At 43.8% G+C, this 19,355-nt stretch overlaps 2 protein-coding genes and 1 long non-coding RNA gene across 3 annotated transcripts; 1 reads left to right on the top strand and 2 right to left on the bottom strand.

The window, feature by feature from the left end:
* The first annotated feature begins 7,753 nt into the window (after positions 1 to 7,753).
* Positions 7,754 to 8,170, top strand: LOC139831597 (uncharacterized). The gene has a single exon (XM_071820895.1). It carries the CDS (start codon positions 7,754 to 7,756, stop codon positions 8,168 to 8,170), a length of 417 nt encoding a protein of 138 aa, XP_071676996.1.
* Positions 8,171 to 9,954: 1,784 nt separating this feature from the next.
* On the bottom strand, positions 9,955 to 11,651 carry LOC139831024 (uncharacterized). The gene is made up of 2 exons (XR_011744997.1): positions 11,068 to 11,651; positions 9,955 to 10,934 (listed from the first exon to the last, which is right to left on the bottom strand). It is a non-coding gene; the product is annotated as an uncharacterized lncRNA (long non-coding RNA).
* A 2,161-nt stretch (positions 11,652 to 13,812) lies between these two features.
* LOC127299894 (uncharacterized protein At2g39795, mitochondrial) lies at positions 13,813 to 17,039 on the bottom strand. The gene is made up of 3 exons (XM_051329931.2): positions 16,794 to 17,039; positions 16,388 to 16,710; positions 13,813 to 14,314 (listed from the first exon to the last, which is right to left on the bottom strand). Exons 1-3 carry the CDS (start codon positions 16,947 to 16,949, stop codon positions 14,149 to 14,151), a joined length of 645 nt encoding a protein of 214 aa, XP_051185891.1. The 5' UTR covers positions 16,950 to 17,039; the 3' UTR covers positions 13,813 to 14,148.
* Positions 17,040 to 19,355: the final 2,316 nt, after the last annotated feature.

Here is a 19,355-nt window from a genome sequence, read left to right as displayed (position 1 = left end):
AAACGGTGCAGCCTGAACGAAAGCAAGATTGTGAACCAAACATGTCGAGAAACGGAGCACTGAAGGGTGATGTGGTTTGCAGTTTCCGGTTCCTGGCAGCACAAGGGGCACTCCGGAGGGTGTTGCGGACCGCTTCTTTGCAGCCTATCCGCCGTCCACAACTTGTTTTTCAACAAAAACCAAATGTGGAGCTTGTGTAACAGTGGCGCGCCGGCAGACCAGAGCTCCGTAGCTGCCATCTCCCTAGTTCTGCCAGTGAAAAAAGCTTGGTATGCTGATTTGGCGGTATAGACTCCAGCTATGGTTAGCTTCCAGGTGATCTTGTCCTCTCTTTCTTCAAGCATGATGTTGCGTACAAGATCCTAAATGTCCAGGAACTGAGCGATCGTCAGCACAGTGAGCGTACCTCTGATATCCACCACCCAAGTGTTGCCATTCAGGGCTCCCGCTACCATCAACTTCTTGGCGACGGGTCTTACAAAGCCCCAAAGGTTTGGTGCAAGCTGCTGAATACTCCTGCCTTCAAGCCATATACCCGTCTAGAAACACAACATCTCTCCATTTCCCACTTCGCACTTGGTGCAGCTCTGGAACATTTCTTCCCTCAGTAATTTCAAATTCCAAACCAAACCATGGGTTATCCTTGTCCATCACTGACATCCAGCGAAACCGCCCAGCTCCTTTGGGGTGTACACCGTTTTCCATGCCACAACACAATGTCCTTTCCGAGCCTCAGTAGTTGCCGACCAGAAGAATCCTCTAAGGAGTTTATTAGTCGTGCTGAAGAACCAAGGAGGGAGGTCCAAGGAGAGCATATGATAGATTGAAGACGCCGCCAGTTTTGAGTTGAGATATACTAGCCTGCCACTCTTCTTCGGGACCGATGCAATCCAAATGCGCACACTCCCAGCCACCAACAGCCGCAACTCGGATTTCGACAGCCTAACCACTGACAGGGGAAATCCCAGGTACTGAATTGGGAAGTTCTTTACTGGGCAACGAAGCACATCCAGACATCCGGTACAGGTTGCAGATCAATACCAGATCAGCGGATTGGTGATACTGAACTCTTTGCTAGATTGTGCACCTTAGCCCCGAGGCTTCTCCACAGACGTGCAACAGCTGGACGGTTGCGGCAGCTTCTCCCACTGCCGTTCTAACCAACAAAATCACGTCGTCAGCGAAGAATGATACCCGGTGTCTTATACCATGCGCAGCTAGCGATGCAAAGACCCCTGTTTCCTCAGCAACTTTGAACACTGCATTCAGAACATTGAAAACCAACATGAAGAACAGTGGCGAGCTCTGATCGCCCTGATGCAAGCCACAGCCATGCCAAAACTGCTCACCGGCCAGCCCATTTACCAAAACCCTTGTCGAGGCCGTTGACATTAGTAGGGCAACCCTCCCAGCCAACGAGGCCCAAAACCTTTGTGCCTCCGAACTTCCACCAAAAAGGACTAAGCTATTGAATCGAATGCTTTGGCAATGTCCACCTTAAGCATTAGTGCTAGAACCCACCTTCTGTGGAGAGCTTGAATGGTTTGCTAGTCTCTTCTTATCTTGTCAATGGTGAATACAATCTCCTCATCATAATAATTAGCCTCCTTGAGAAGCTAAGCAGTCATAGCAAGATCAAGTGGAGAGCCACCGCCAGGTTCCTCTTCTTTAGCAAGAAGAGACTCAGTGTGGCATATATCTTCAGAGTGGCTGTCGAATTCTTCAGACAGTTTGGGTTCAGAGACATTGCCTACAACAAAGTTCAGGACATGCACGGGCTGAACCAGAAGAGAGCAAGATTCACCATTCCCCACCGAAGGTTGCAGTTTCTTAGGCGTGGGGGTGGTCAGGGTCCATCGGCCGCACATTGCAGCCGCATTATCACCTCCATTTCTCCATCCTCTGGCGAAGGATCGTTCCTGGCAGCATCAACTGGGTGCTCAGCTTGGAGCCCATTGTAGGGACGGGCGTCAACGTCGTCAGGCGAGAGATCATCACCTGGAGGGAGAATGCGTACGATCAAGGGACAAGCATTGATCATCCATGACCTTCTAAATTGATTGCACGAAAGCCTTTGGCAACAAATAAGTGGACTAGCAGCAACCCTCACGGTGGACAACACAATCACATAAACGCAGAAATCCAATCCCCATTGTATATTCAAGAACATCACACATCGACATCATTAGTCAAGCAGAACGGCAACCACACACAGAGAGGAGTACCCTGCTCCAGCAGCCCCCGACGCTCCGTTGCTGGGGGAGCTGCCGTACTGGGCATTCGCCCCCTCGAGATGGAGTGCCAAGCAGACAACGAGCAATACAAGGAGAGAACGGATGTCCATCTTGATGATCTTGCTCTGCTAGCTTTCGGGTTGGTGTCGTTCTGCGGACTAATGAGGTTTATATAAAGGCAAAGATGTAGCAATATGGACATATTTTAACTGGCCCAAGAAACAGAAGGAATTTGACTAGTTCTCATAGGCTGGAGCATCGCTACAACCGCCAATAGGGATGGTTTCTGTCATTGTGCTGTGTCGCGTTGAGCTGAGCTGAACCAAGTTGAGGAACTTTCAAAATCTTCCGAGAAACCCCTATAGGATGGCGCCTTTCTGGCCGCATCTGTGGTTACCCAGTCAGATCGCGTATGTTCTCAGAGCTAGTGCCGTCCATGACTGAGTAGCTCATTGACAAGGTCCGTTAGAGTACATCTGGAATCCTCCCCTTAGTTTGTCTTGGCTGGAAGTGGCCAGTTGGTTGGTCGTACACTCGTACATGAACAAGGCTTTCACAATTCCGCAGAGGTTTTGCATTCCACTGCAGCTTTCCTATCTTGTGCTTCACATCTTTAAGTAGCCTCGGCTTGGCCGTGGTACTCTGAAGTTGTCCGGCCAAAGTTATAGGAGATAGAATTATATGTGGTGAGGAGAGAGGTCTCAATCGCATGTGATTTGAAAGTTCAGGTCTTGTCAAAACACCTTCTCTTTCTTAATATACCAAACACACAAGTCTCATGCATGTTCTTGAAAAAAAAAACATTGTCCAGACAAGAAAATCAAGGATCACAGACTTCAATAGATTACATCTTTCACCAGTGTCTTGTCTTTGCTGCAGACTGTTTACCAAACGTCTATTGGAGCGATGAACATTAACCCACTGTCTCGGTAGGCAACAGGTTACGACAGCTATTTGACAGGGTCAAGTTGCAACTGGTTTAAACCTCGGGATAATCAGTCTCCAGGCTATAGATCTTAACAAGGGTATTCCTCTTCAGTTCTACAGGAAGGCTAAGGCTATTTAATTTGGTTGTTAAAAAATGCTACTTCATAAAACACATATCCACACAACAAAATGAAATGCCACTATCTGTCACTAACTTTGTGCTCCCTCCACTTTTATCCGGGCTTGGGACCGGCATTGGCAGTGTTACGCACCCCACCCTCCCCATACATGCGTCCAAACATATAGAAAAATAACAAGAGCAACTATTCCTGAAATGAAACTAATGCATGGAGTACATACCAACAGGGCAAACCACTAGCTGAAAATGGAGAAGCAACCAAAACAGGAAGGCCCTTGTTGAAGATCTATAGTTCACAACAAACTGAGAGGACTATAATGAACACCTAATGCAACAATTGAGAACATATAATAAAAGAAAGATGAAGATTATTTATGGGGACATAAGTAATCCAAAATTTTGCGGTCAATATTAATGTAGGCAGTTCAGATCAACCATAGAAGTAGAATACGAAACTAACCATCATTCAAAACAAAACAATCCTTACCTACACAACTACATAGTAAATGACATCAAGTACGCCCAATATAATGTAAATCCTCAAAAGGTGTTTTACTCTCATAAATGAAATCAGCAGACACAAATTAACACCTTGCATCATGACTGCACATGATCACCAAAGAAATTCAGACAAGTAACCCAAATTGAGACACCTTCAACAAGAAAAAGAATACAAGGCACTATAAGATCTAATATTAAAAGTACAGCCATATTCACAACGACGATTAATAAGAACTGAGTACCAGGTCTACTGAAAGAGGAAGTAGAAATTGACTTGTATTTATTGCAAACAAACATGTATAGTTTTGAACAGAAGTACTCATTCATAAATATACCAGACAGAAAATGAACATCCGGATGTGAGGAACCAACAAACAGTAAATAAAAATAAACATTAACATAATTTGGAAGAACGAGAAACTAGAAAATAATTTTAACCTTAGATAAAGAACATCGCAAGCAAATTATACCTCAATATAACTGAGGCTCAGTAATCTAACTTAGGTTCTATAACCATAAACAACAAGGACCAAGGTCGCATAGCCCCAAATTCAGCCCAACTAGTAATCTAACTTAGGTTATATAACCATAAACAACATGGACCAAGGTCGCATATAGCCCCAAATGCAGCCTAACTATGTAACTAGATACATAATTATGTTTACCAATAAAAAGAAAAACGTTCATTTTAGAGAAGTCGCAACAGGTCAAGCACAGATATGGAATTGGAATTTCAAGCCTAAGGAGTAGCAAATGACAGTACAACAACATTCATAACGAGACATCTAAATACCTTACACCAATCCTCAATCAGAAACGATACACTGAAATGAATAATTTGGCTCTAACACTTCCTCTACATAGTACGAACATAGAATGTGTAATGACAACAATACAAGTCAACATGGATTAGCCTTATTAACAAGTTACATCTATTTAGGCATAATACATACACAATGGTGCACAAAACAGTCAATGCGGACAGAGAATATCAATAAAGCTACCATGCCAAGTTAAGAAGAACTGCAAATTATGAATAATTTGGCTCTAACACTTCCTCTACATAGTAGGAACATAGAATGTGTAATGACAACAATACAAGTCAACATGGATTAGCCTTATCAACAAGTTACATCTATTTAGGCATAATACATACACAATGGTGCACAAAACAGAGAATATCAATAAAGCTACCATGCCAAGTTAAGAAGAACTGCAAATTAAAGTTTTCACCCAAATAGAGCGAGATTACTTAAGAACTTCAATCATCACAAAACTTCAAAAGGTTGAAGGTGGACACAACAACACATCACAAATTAACAGTGCGATCTGATCAGAGGACATGAACTGTAACTCAATTGGTCTCAGTAAATCTTTAGGGCAGTTAGAAGAAACAGGAAAAGCAAGCATATAAAATTCATACACAGGTGTGAAAGCTAGATGTACCTAGGAAAAAGAAAGTCATACGTCAAGAATGATACATTATGAGATGGAAACTTGAGTAACAAAAATTAGGTACATTACGAGGTAACAGATTTGGAACCACGACAGTACATACAAATATTAGATATACAAAGTACAAAAAGGAGAACATTTACAGGAAAATCTACATAGATTTTAAAACAAGATAATGGAAAACAACACAGAAACTCAAAACTAGAAGGGCATAGTTCTTAATAACCTTGATTCTAACACACAAATGTAACAGAATAAATAGCAACAACTAACCATACTAAAAGAGGCTGAAAAATACTCCAACACTAAATAAATATTATAGTGCGCAATAAGCTTGTGATGCAAATACCAAACAGCAATGAGAAAAAGCAAGAAATCAGAAAGAAAATATGCAGACATAAATGTTAGAAGTAAATATTAACTGCAGAAGTTAGGTTCTATCTAAAATGATCTGCATAACAACCAAAATTCAGAAATTAAAAATAAGCATGAGTGGCAGTAGCCACATCTCTATTATTTATTATTCAGGGGACATCTATTATTTATTATTCAGGGGACATCTATTATTTATTATTCAGGGGACATCTAAAACATTGTCTTAAACAACGCAAGCATAGAACATACAACTTCTACCTTTTATAAAAAAAAATACTTCTACTACTTATCTTAGACAATGTAAGCATAGAACATACAACTTGTACTTAGCAAAGCTCATAACATTAGCTACAAAGTTGTGAACAACAGTCATTGAATAAGATCATCAAATATTAATTTCTACTTAGTATGTAACATAATCTATCTAAAAGATAAATGTGAACTTAAATAAAATGATCAAGATACATAAATGATTTCAACACACTGAATAAAGCCATAAAAATATAATATTGTAGGAACCAAAACTTGCGATGACATCACATGAATTAGGGACATAGTTGTTGAAGTAGATAGCAGAATGCCGAAAGTCAATCCAAGGTTTTTGATTTTGAGAATGAAGCACTTTACATTCATAGTGCCTATAGTTTTTTGGCACGGAAATTAGCGCAAGAGTATTTTTTACACAAGACCCCTAGCTAAACGATTTGAGATCAACGTAAAATTTGGGAAATCCATATCTTCCTAACTTACCATAACAAATTTGGGAGCTGAGCCGGGAGGGGGTAATTGAAAAAAGCTAAGCTACAACCTTATATTCTGAAACAAATGCCAAAAATCTATAGGCACTATAGAAAGGAACGAAGGGAGTATATAATAACACTGTCATCAAATTATGTAACATGCTTACAATATCAGACAGATAAGGGGCAAAAGGCAAGCTAAATCAGACATTGTACAACAAAGATGAAAAGATCATGAGAGCAACATAGATACAAAACAAAGCTGAAACAAACATCACATGAAGACAACAAATGGATGAAGCTAATACAGAATGTTGGAGAAAAAGCAAGAGAATAAGCTAATTTTTACTAGCACAACAATCTGAAAACACGGTACTAACAAGCTTTTAATACAATTTTCAAACAGCAATGGGAGAAAGGCAAGCAACATCAGAAAGAAAATTCTAAACATACAAGTTACAAGTAAATATCATTTGAGGTAATCAGGTTTCAGATACAATTATTTGAGAAATAACCAAGGGATATTGAGAAACTAAGGGTGTGTTTGGCAGCCCGATAAATTTTGAAGTTTCTTCATAATACTATAGTTTATAGTTTAAAATACTTTGAGATGTTCGGACATAAGCCATAACAAATATTGCGGTTTTGAAACCAAAGTGTCTAAAACTTCTTTTTTTCGAGTATTGGCGAAAGAGGTCTGCCCTCTTTTTTTCGGAAACAGTGTTGAAACCAAAATGTCTAAAACTAGGGTTTTTTGGAGTATTGGAGAAAATGGTTTGCCCTCTTTTTTTTTCTAAAACAGTGATATTTATTAGCCAAGCAATGGAATACTTTAGTTTTGAAAATACTGAGATACCAAACAAAACAAGGTAAGCATGACTGCATGAGTGAAGTTGTCGCATCCCTATTATTTATTATCATTTTTTATTCAGGTGATGTCAGCCAAATTGTCTTCAACAATAGTTTCACATGAACAATAGACATTTAATAAGATGATAGGATACTAACTTCTACTTAGCACGTAAAAAGGTTCATGGAAAAATTGTCGCTGAATAAAATAATAGAGACACCAAATTCACGAAATAAGGTTGTGCAGCATAGGAACTGAAACTTAAGAACTAAGGAATACACATAAACACAAGTACCTAAGCACATGAACTTAACTCAATGATCACGTTGTGAAACCATAAAAGGGATGCAGACCATCCAACAGAACTATAAAATTCCAAATAAACCAATACTTACTATACTGAAAACGGGAATAGATTCAGATATACACTCATGAACCAAAAAGCCAGCCAAGAAACATTTTTATAGTAAATTAGAACACCGGATAATCTTGGGCGCCGCCAAGGGTGAAGTTCTTCATATGGCTGGCCTGCATGGACAGATGCTGGACGGGTGAGAGGCTGGCGAGGCGGGGCTTACCGCATGCGCCTACATGCCCGCTGTGCGATCAGGCTGTGGAGACCATGGCGCACCTGCTCACTGGGTGTTCTTTCTCCAGGATGGTGTGGTTTGAGGTCCTCTCGTGGATCCGATCCACCTCAGGTCCTCCCACGGTGGAGGGTGACTTCGCGGAGTGGTGGTCGCAGGCTGTGCGGACCGCCCCCCGCCAACTGCGCAAAGGAACTTCGTCGGTTATCATGCTTACGGCGTGGTGGATTTGGAAACACCGAAATGCGGCGGTCTTCGACAATGCGCGGCCTTCGGTGACATCCCTATTCAACGACATTAGGTCCGATGCGCGGCTATGGGCGGACGCGGGAGCCCGGGGTGTCCGTCAGCTCCTCCCCTAGACTAGTTTTCTTGGGTTGAGTTGTATGGCGGGGTGTGTCCTCTAGGGGACTTGTACATATAACCTTCTTTTCTATCAATGCATCGGAACGCAATGCTTTTGCGTTTTCGCGAAAAAAAAGAACACCGGATAAATATACATCAACCCATATGACAATGACAGCTAGAAGGCAATCTGTGCATGACTTCAAGAACACAGCAACATAGATAGAGCACGGCATTTAATTTATCAATTAATTTGTTCAATAAGAGAAGAGGACAAGATCACAGAAGGAAGCACTCTACACATCAATGGTAACATCTCTTTCAAGAGTAAACAAGGAGTATCCCTACATGATTTAACATTTATAGTATGCAACATCAGACAGGATGTGTAACAAAAAAAATTATGTGCAACATTAGTTCCAAATCACACGTGAAGATATCTTAAAGATCTACCCCAAGCAAGATACTGAACTATGTTCTTCATAGTACAAGGCCAGCATGAAGTTCCAAATCAGACGATAATATTGTTATAAATCATTTAAGCTACAAGATAATCTTAGGTACCATAAGCACCTGAACAACGTAAGTCATTGATCAGGTTCAAAAACTATACTACAGAAATGAACGATGCATAAATTAAACCTACTTATCTCACATAATCCTAAGCTTAACACTGAACTATGTGACTAAAATGGTGATAGGATAATACATAAACTGAAGAAGGATACAGAACCAAGACTACATGCGTACCCAAGGAATCATAATATGAAAGTTAGACGGTATTAATTAACTTGTTCAAGAAGAATAGAGGACATAATCATTGAAGTCTGAATGAAGAGCTCCATGCACAGGTACATAAAATTTAGTTCAATGTGCTCATTATTAACTTGATATCAGCAAACTCCTCAACAAAGCGATGCTTCCAACAATCAACTAGATAAACCCTGCACAACGATGAACCTGGATATTTATGTCGATCTTGGGTCACAAGAATTAGGTTTAACAAGTCAAATAAAGGATCAACCTATATTTAGTTACAACTTCAATGCATCCGAGCAGAAAAGTAAACAAGCCATCCATGGTAACAACTCTTTCAGGCTTATATGTTGTATATAATTCCGATGAGCTAATTAGCTAATCTGACACTGCGCTAAGCACGCAAACTAGCAGAAGCCGAATTTAAATCATGATGAAGTAATTCAAACCCTCACAGTGAAGGCCAGGTTCAAAATGAGGTCATGTATATATATCATTTAACAGTAATAAAATAATTTTAAGTTCAGAAGCACATAAACAACTTAATTCATTGATCAGGTTCAGAAACTAGACTACAGAAAGAGCAACACCTACTTATCTCACATAAATCCAAGCTTAATACTGAACCATGTGACTAAAATGGTGATAGGATAAAACATAACGAACAATACAGAGCCAAGAATAAATGCATAGCCAAGGAACATGTTATAGAAATTTAGATGTTGGATCAACAAATGAATCCTAAAATGGCTAAACAGCAATATATATATGAGATATGATGAGCATTGCAACTTATTTATCAATTAACTTGTTAAAGATTAAAGGACAAGATCAAATCTGAATGAAATGCTCGACACGCACATATATACGTGATGCTCCCAACAATCTAATAGATGAACTTGCACACAAAGATGGAACTTCATATTGAATTTGATACAAAATTAGGTTTAATACATGCAGGCCAAACAAGATCAAGCTATATTTTATTACAACTTCAATGCACCCAAGTAAAAAAACAAGCCATCCATGGTAACAACTCTAACAATAGAAAACTAAATCAGGGTCATCCATATATATCATTAAACAGTTACAATTTCCAACATCAGACAAGATGTGTGATCAACAGTTATGTACAACATATATTACAATGCCAGGTTCAAATTAACAAGCTAAATCTACTTAGCTAATCCAACACTTCATTAAACACGCAAACCAGCAGAAACCACCATGAAGTAGATATCCAACCATACTAGCGAAGGCCATATCATCATAAAAGATGAGAAGATTCTAGGCAGTAGCAACATCTGAATAACACCTTTTTTTGCAATGAATCTGAACAAGACCTTGACGGTAACACCCAAGTGAAAAACAGCAGCAGTAAACTTAGTCCAGCAGACACAACTCAAAGAATACTTGACATCTTACTGCACTTCAAAGAACCTTCAAACGGACAACTTCAAAGAGATACCTCTACTACCATTAAAGTACTTTCCAAACAAAATTAATTAATCCTCCTAGAAATTAAACTGACCAAACAGAACCAAATGTCACCACGGAAGAATCACCTCGCCATGAGCATGTCCACACAGTTGAACAAAAAACATTTCCAAACTACACCATCCTGGCATCTACCTTCTATAAGAAGGCCCATGATATAGCACAACCTCCATCAGATAATCTCAAATATATAGCTCCGAGAAAGCAAGCAATTCCAGGCAGATCTAGCAAAGCTTTTCCAACTATGTCTAATAATTCCAGGCAGACCAAGTCATGAAGGAACAGGATCAAAAGCAAAATATGCAGAGTTTCCACTATCCGAACTGTCTCCAGCCCACTATTCTTCCAATCGGAAAGCAGAACACTATTGAATGAACCTTGAAAGTAACAGACCAATTCACACCACAACCTTCAATTCCGATCATGTCAAACACCTCCACGGAATCAACTAAACCGACCTGGGCAATCCACCATACCGAACAGGAACGAAAGGCAAACGGACTGATCACAACTATACGAATCATTATTCTGGCCAAATGTAAAAAAGCGAGCAATTAGGATACAATATATAAGCCACGACCCTGAATCACCCAGCAATCAGCACATGATGATAGATTAGCCACGACCCTAAATCGAAGCAGCATAGTTCAGAACACAATACCGACGCTACGGAGCAGAGCGGGAATCACCAAGACCTAGATCTCAACGGACTAAGCACCAGAAACCAAATGGATACGCTCGCCTGGAAGATCATCATCAAACAAACAGCATCGACATTTGGAACGCGAGATCCGAACCGACAGACCATACCTGCGGGCTTACCGGAGGAGAGGCACGAAAGAAGAAGAGAGGAGAAATCATCAGATCCTCCGGTACGAGGAAACCCACGGGGGATCGGGTGGTATTTATAGAGGCCGCGGAGGTCGGTTGAAGCGATGGGTTTCCGGGAAGGAGTCGGTGCGGCGGTGGCGTTCGACCTTTTCCAAGTCGTGGTCGGAGACGACCCGACGGCGTAGGGCCACGCGGGTTTTGGTGGGAAAGGGGAGCGGTGGGAGGTGAGCGCGAGGCGGTTGCTGCCTTCGTTATCTTATCCCATCCCTGGCACGAGGGCGTTCTGATCCGTTAACGACGGTCACGCCATACACGTGTGATGACGTGGGTCCGACTCCGGATGGTAGTAAAAAAAAGTTTAACAGAGGGACCTAAAAGCTTGTATCAAGAGTCACAATTACAAGAAGAACTACAAAGCACGGAGAAATTACAAACCAGTCCTCCGCCGCAGGCACCGCTAGCATAACTCACAATACAGACGAGCGCCTCACCGCCGGGGACAAGACCACTTGAGGTGATGAGCCAGGAGCATTCTGTGCTGGAGTAGGAGGGCCTCTGCAGTGGCATCTTGGCTTGGAGGTTGTTGTAGACCAACATTCATCGGCCGGGGTACACCATCGCCGACGAAGGAGGAGAGAGTGGTTGCCCGACGACCAGTTTTGACGGCTGCAGACCAAGGACCGCCGTGGGAAAACTCCCGGGAGCAGCTTCACGACTCCCCTGGCGCAGATCAGGGAGCTGGCTGTCGGAGACCAGGAGCTCCAAGCTGTTCTCGCCACCATGGCGAGCAACGAACAGGAGGCACCAATCTTGGGCAGCCGTCGCCGATCTGTAGATAGCACCAGCCATGACCCAAAATCCTAGATCTGGGGCCCTGACCTCGACATCAAGCTTATTCTTGGATTGGGGGAGGAGAAGCTTGAGCAGCAACCACTCGAACCACGCCGCCGCCACCAGCAAGATCTCCATCGTCGGCCACCCGACGCCGCTTGGAAACACCGAGAGCTCTCCATCCACCGGCATAGCGCCAAACTCCACTAGGGGAACAACTACTACTCCTAGACTACTATGTACATGGGGAGCCGGCCTCCCCTCTCCTAGTCATTCTGGCCGGTGAGGCCGGTGGAGGAGAGGGAGCGGGGAGCCGGCGAAGAGAAAGAAACTCTCAAGGAAGTGTTCACACACAAGAGCTGGGGAGGGGGGAACCGTCAACTGCCGTTGCACCTACGGTTGTGCAATGCTCCACATTGGTGCTTTTTTTCTTTCTCTCTTATTTTTCTTTAGTTTTGCTTCTAATCTTAGGAGTTATCAAGTACCCACTCTTTCATCTCAAAAATCTGTTTCAGAAAATTAGTGAGTAAATCAAGATGCATCGCTAGGGATAGCGTCTCCTCGCCAGTATAGCGAACTCCTCCTTCACTTTTAGCTTGGAGATGGTATAGGGGGAGGCGCACCGATGGACGGCGAGGAGCGCGTCGGCCCGAACGATGGAGAGCGAGACATCATAGAAAGAGAAGACATCATCGTCTCCCTCGGAAGGAACATTGGCTTTGTTGGTGGCAATGGTGGCATCTCCAGCCAAGATCCACCGCGCTTGATCTCCTAAGGAGGTGCGGACTGGGGCACCCAAAAACGATGGTGTCCCGCCGCATTGTACGAGTTCGGCGGTCCGATGAGGGCGGTTGAGGTTTGCAATCTCCTCCTCCTCCCGTCGCACCAGGAAGATGTTGGCCCACTAGGCGCTGTCCCATGTAGGAGATGTCCGCTCTGCCTCCAACAGCTTGCATAGGTGGTCGTGGATCTCCTGCCACCACCGGTCGCTACCGATCTTGGGCACCGGCGAAATGCACATGTCCAGAGGGACGATCCCTCGCCTCGAAGATGGTTAGGCTGCACGGCGCAAAGTCGTTCGCGGTTGCGCCTCCGGTGCGGTGGTTTGACATGGCGATGATGGTCTCTCTCGGTGTTGGGTAGCGCTATGGTTTTTTTATGAGGGTGAGGGGGTGGTGGCGCGCGTTAATCCTGTCCTACCATGCGACCCCCACCCTACCATGCGACCCCACCCTGCGCCCACCTAGGGAACTAGCGCAGCCACTCGTCATGTGGTTACCACACATTGCGTTCAACGCGCACGCAAGAAGCCCTATGGGACAGGGATGGCTTCCAGCCACTAGACCGACAAGGCCTTTGAGGCACGCGGCACAATCAAAAGGCCTTATATCCTGTGACGCCCCCCCCCCCCCTCTATTGGCATCGCCGTCTCTCTTCTCTTGCACCATTGCATTGAGATATTGGCCACCTGTGGTAGATATTTGTCTGGCGCAACTAGGTAAGGACTAAAAGTGAATAATTCTGACAGTTCAAGGTTTATTTTAAACCGTCTGGCTCAACTAGGGTAAGGACTAAAACTGAATAATTATGACAGTTCAAGGTTTATTTTAAACCGAACAGAATTCTAGGATTAAAAGTGAACTTTCACAAGAATTCAAAGACCAAAAGTGGACTTCCTTCTTTGAGTCAGGGCTTGAAGCAAATTTACTGAAATTTATGATCGGAAAATGAGGGCACGACAAAAGGAGTTCAGCTCATCTGCTCATGAACCAAAACCAGCATCACCGCTACAGTTCATGATCCAAATCCAGCATCACCAAACAGCAACAAGATGCAGATTGTGATCACACTTGCACAGAACTTGACAGTACAAAGTTATCTCATGAGAGAATGGGAAGTTAACAGAGATTGTGATCACACTTGCACAGAACATTTACCTGACCCAGCATTGGCATAGCAAAAAATCATGAAGCAAACGATTCATCAGTAACAGACTAGCAACCGAAGAGCAAAGTTGAACAGAGGAGGATTAGGTAGGTCAATGATCATTCTCTTGTTCATCCATTTTCCGATAACTAGGTCAATTGTTTTTCGTGAGCATTTCTTCCAAGTTTTTGAGCCAGCCCACGTACTGGACGCGCTCCTTCTGCAGCAAGTGTTCGCGAAGTGAGTTTGCCAGTTCAGAGTTAACGCCTCTTGCCATGAGGTATTCTTTCAGCGCAGTCTGCAGTTTAGGATCCAAATCTCTGCACGACGGAAGGAAAAGCAATGTCACTTAGTAGTGTGGGATCTGAAAGGAACAAGCGAACAGCTCATTCTTTTTGAGCTGTCTATGGTGGAACAACATGATCATAATGCATACAAACAACTAGTATAATTATCAACCACAAGCAGAGGATTTCATGAATGAGTTCCAGAAAAAACTAGCTTCAAAATACATATAAAATGCCGCATCCAAATTTTTGTTCCGCACCTGGTCTTGGAAGAAACCATAGGGCACCATTAACAACATTGTATGTAACTGAATAGCATATGCATGTCCTCTATTTAGTATGCTCTTTGAGCACGTTATTTGTTGAATAAAACAACAGAACAAAAAAGTAGGAAGTAGGCATTGGCCATCTTAAGCCCAGTCTGGCCCCAGCTTAATGTGCATCAAATGGGTTACAGCCCAAGAGGTGCTCAAACGAACGGTGCAAAGTACAAATGGATGAATAAGATTTCATATATCCTGAATTATTTCCTCCATATTTATAGAGCAAAAGTCTTGCCAAAGAATTTGATTTAACCTAATCATTTAGGGCTCCTTTGATTCATAGGATAGGAAAATCATAGGAATAGGAAAATTATAGGATTGGAGTGTCAGGGCTACTTGAATCCTATGGGAAAATAAAGTGTGTTTGATTGTAGCAAACGAAATTTTCCATGAGGTATGACCTCATGTTTTTTTCCTATAGGATTTACACTACAAGATTCCTATAGGATTAGTTCCTATAGGATATGTTCCTATGAATCAATCAACATGTGTAGGAAATTTTCCTATAGGATTCATATCCTACACTATTCCTATGCAATTCCTATGAATCAAAGGAGCCCTTACATCAAAATAGCGATGCCATTCCTGGTGATTTGCCATCTATTTTGATCCCTACACAAACGATACGTTGCCCCATTCAATACAGCCTACTCTTCACTAATTCACAGTATTTAATTGCAAAGTATTCAAGCAATGCCATTCCTGGTGATTTGCCATCTATTTTGATCTCTACCCGTACCATCAATCGAGAAATCTCTATATGTTCTCGTGCCTCGAACTTCACAACGGACAGAGGTAACGGTTCAAATTGGTAGCACAAGTTGCATGCCAGGGAGTACACATAAGTACATGACCTGGGCCAGTCAGGTGCAACACTACATTCGTTCTGTACTTTTGATGCAATCTTACTTCCAAATTTGTATTAACTAAAGGAACAGTTTAATGCTTTGATCCAATATTGCACCCTGAGCAGCAATCTTAAGAAATTTAGGTAAGGGAATGATCTTTGACTGTTAGGCGTAACCTACAAGATAAACTTCAACACCCTTCATATAGATCTGCTTTGGGGTGTATTATCATTAAATTTGGTGCCCAAATCAAAGCAATCGCACAAATGTATATTGCATAAGTATTTCTTGACAAAGAAGGACCAACAACCTCTGCACGGATCTAATATCTAAATACCTGAATTGCTATCGGAATATTAGAGAGGAAAGCAACTATTCAACCAAAAATTGTGATGCAAGCAGTTATCTGTCCAACAACCCAGCCCTGATAAATCTCCTTTATAAGATGATGGTTACAGCTAACGCAAGGAAATCTAAGGAAATGGAAGTACTGCGAGTGTTTCCTCGTCATTATGTTTAGGACTAAGACTAGTGGTCTCCACAGACTGCAACTAGAGTTTCAGACTTGCAGTTATTAATAGCACAGGTTTTGCAGCAAGAAACTATATGAACCAACTCTTTTATAGCTAGTTAGCTACATCCAGATATTGAGAAATTTCAGTGAACAAAGGCACAGGCTCCTCCTTGGACCATTCATGAGAATTTCTGCCGTGGGAATTCCAATAAAAAACATCCTAAAAATGCCGATCATTTTTGCATACAAATGCACTTTGGATCAAAGAAATGGTGCTGCCAAATCCCAATGGATTGATTTTCTATTCAAATCCAACACAATCTCTTTTCTACACCGTTAGCTCACGATTCCTATGTTCTAACCAATACACACAGTAAACAAATCCACAGAAATTCAAACCAAGCGACGCAAGGAACATTACCTGAAGTCGGGCCCTTCATACTTGCGGTCGCCACCGTCGCCAGGGAACTCGTGATACGAAAGGGCGGTTATAACGTAGCCAGCAGCAGCGTCGCCGTCGCCCGCAACCGCGCGGCAGTCGAAGCGCAGCAGCGGGTCCACCCCCGGCTTGCTGACGAAGACCTTCATGAGCGCGTCCCTGGGCAGCGGCTCGTCGCCCTCGAACCGCAGCGGGGCGAGCAGCGCGGACACGAGGACCTCCTCGGTGTCGCCGCCTCCGCGGCGGCGCAGGAGCACGTCCTGCGCGCGCGGCGCGTCCGACACGGCGGCGAAGTCGTTGATGTCCTGCGAAATGGGGAGGGGTGCGTGAGTGGCGCTGGATTGGGGCGGTGCATCGGTGGTGGGGGGATGGGGCGGGGGAAGGGTACCTGGGAATGGAGGGAAGGGGGAGAAGAGGAGGGGGACGAGGAGAGCTCGTGGGCGATCTCCGCGCGCAGGGCCGGTAGGAGGCCGTCGTCCTTGGCGCCGCGGCGGCGCCGGCGGAGGGCCGCGGCGGCGGACGTGCTCAGGCGCCGCAGGAACATCGCGCCGGGCTGGAGAGGGAGGAAGGCAGATCGGTCGCGGGTCGAGCCTGGTGAGGCCAGAGGCTGGTTCGGTGTCGCTCGTCCGCGAACCGGGTGATCACGGATTCACGGTCAGATACTCAGATTCGATGTGATCATGTGCGCGTACCACGGTCTGACAATACCTGAAACAGAAAACTTAGGGAAAATTGGTTCTATACCATTAAAAGATCCAGACTTTAGAAAAATACCACTCAAACTGTTGTCTTTAGAAAAATACCATCCAAAGACTGCTCTGTTATAGGCTTGTACCATCCCCGTGAACTCGACGTCAACTAGAGTAGAAAAAATGTATTTTAACCAGAACAGAACACACGAACTCACCCAGCTTCAAGAAAAGAACACGCGTTGGGGCTTGGCGAGGTCTACCACGACCGGGAGGATCAGGGTGCCGATGGCTGCATGAACCGAACGCCATTCTCGTTCCCCGCGTTCAAGGCAAAGGAACACACGAAACTTGGTGGGTAGAACGGTTGTTGCAAGGATATTCCAAGATACCTAGAAGGAGAAATAGAGCAGAACATTGACAGCCAAATTTGGAGGATGGCGGATGGCCGTTATTCGATCTGAGGACGATTTTGTCGTTGCTAGAGCAGGAATCACCACATAAAAGTAGGATGGGAATTTTCAAGGCATGGAGATAGCTCCTGGAAAAGATAATCTCTCACGACCAGAGCGTCAATCTGTGCAGGAGCATGGCGCCAGCAGACAGCCGGTGCGGCGGTGCCTATGTTCTGATCGATTCATATTTCTACTATAGTTGACGTCGAGTTCACGGTGATGCTACAAAGCTATAACGGAGCAGCTTTTGGGTGGTATGTTTCTAAAGACAAAACTTTGAGTGGTATTTTTTCTAAAGTCTGGATCTTTTAATGGTATAGAACTAATTTTCCCGAAAACTTAGCACTGCCTCAGACTTGTAGGGCGGGTTTGGTAGTCTGGCCGGGTCATTTTTCATGGCTGGAGAAACAAAACTGTTTCTAGGCTCACCCGGTTTTTAAAGCACCCCTGCAAATGAATTGGTTTTTTAAGCACCCTGCAAATGAACCGGTTTTTAAAGCACCCCTGGAACAGGTCCTAGAGGAATACCCAGTTCAGCAGTTCCTAGCGGGTGTATCCCATTCTCCCGCCATGCAACGGCTGCACGTACTCTTCCTTACACTACTCCACACACCCTCTCCTCAAATCAACACAAACATAGTTCGAATCAAAATAAGTTGTACACAAAAAAGATGCGTGTCGGTGTTACAAATCAATTCTCATAATTGGTTTCGAGTTTCGTTGGTCGTAAATCGTCAATTTCCTGTATGAAGTTTTAAGCGAATTTTGCCAAATTCATCGCACACGCTCAACCATTTGAAATTTCCTTTTAGGAGTAGGTTCACCTCACCATTCCGCATGACTTTCATGTTGACAGTATTTGTTTCGATCTACATACACGGATAGATAAATGACTCGCTAGTATAGTGCAATGTCTACGTATGTGTGAGTATAGTTTGGAGTACTTTTGCTCAACTTCTCGTTTGCCATCTTCATGGACGACGACGTGGTGATGATGTATGAGAAACGGGAGGTGATAATCCATGGTGGTGGCGGCTTGGTGATGTTCGTCTTTGTAACATCCCAAGTTTTCAAAATTTAAAAAGCATCATGCATTCATATCACTCATGCATTTGATAGTCAAATGAAATAACAAACCCTAATTGGTCAAACCCTAAAAACCCTAATTACATAATTGTTACCATAGCATATGTGCTCTTTTATTTTATTTACGTCTCAAAAGATTTTTAAACTTGTCTCTCTTAGTAAAACAACCCTATGATTTTTACAAATTTTTAGAAACAAATTTGAACTCATTTGGATCCTTAAATTAAAAGTTATGAAATAAAACAGAAAAGAAGAGGAGAAAAGAACAAAAAAAAAAGAAACGGTCCGGCCGATTTTGGCTAGCCCGACCGCACCGGCCTAGCCCGCTAGCAAATCAGCCCGCGCACCGAACCTCCTCTCTCTCTCTTTCACTGACCGGCGGGACCCACCTGTCAGCGGGGCCCACGTGTCAGCGTCGTCTTCAACCTCCCGCCGTGGCCGACCCGGACTCCTCCAAACCCTAACCCTAAACGACCCCACCTCAACGTCCGTGCCGTGGAGCACACGCCCATGCCCCCTATAAATACCCCCCGAGACCCCCGCTCTTTTTCCCCCAGACCGTAGCCCTCCTCGCGCCGCCAATCGCTCGCCGGAGCAGCGCGGGCATCTGCCACCTCCGGCCGCCGCTCCCCGCAACCCTAGCCACCCATTGCTCGCGCCGCCACCAACAAACCCACCGCCTCGAGCCGTCGCATCCCGTAGTCCCCCCTCAACGCCGCC

Source organism: Lolium perenne, chromosome 5 (genome assembly GCF_019359855.2).
Source record: "Lolium perenne isolate Kyuss_39 chromosome 5, Kyuss_2.0, whole genome shotgun sequence".
Classification (NCBI taxonomy): Eukaryota; Viridiplantae; Streptophyta; class Magnoliopsida; order Poales; family Poaceae; genus Lolium; species Lolium perenne.
Note: the sequence above shows the minus strand (reverse complement) of the source record. Positions and strands in the feature narration are given on the sequence as shown.

Bases quoted from the DNA above. Each gene is read 5' to 3' on its own strand.
- LOC139831597 (XM_071820895.1), top strand. From the start codon at position 7,754: ATGGACAGATGCTGGACGGGTGAGAGGCTGGCGAGGCGGGGCTTACCG.
- LOC127299894 (XM_051329931.2), bottom strand. From the start codon at position 16,949: ATGTTCCTGCGGCGCCTGAGCACGTCCGCCGCCGCGGCCCTCCGCCGG. The intron at 16,711-16,793 runs GTACCCTTCCCC...CCCATTTCGCAG, and splicing joins CCCCTTCCCTCCATTCCCAG to GACATCAACGACTTCGCCGC. The intron at 14,315-16,387 runs GTAATGTTCCTT...TCCGTCGTGCAG, and splicing joins TATGAAGGGCCCGACTTCAG to AGATTTGGATCCTAAACTGC.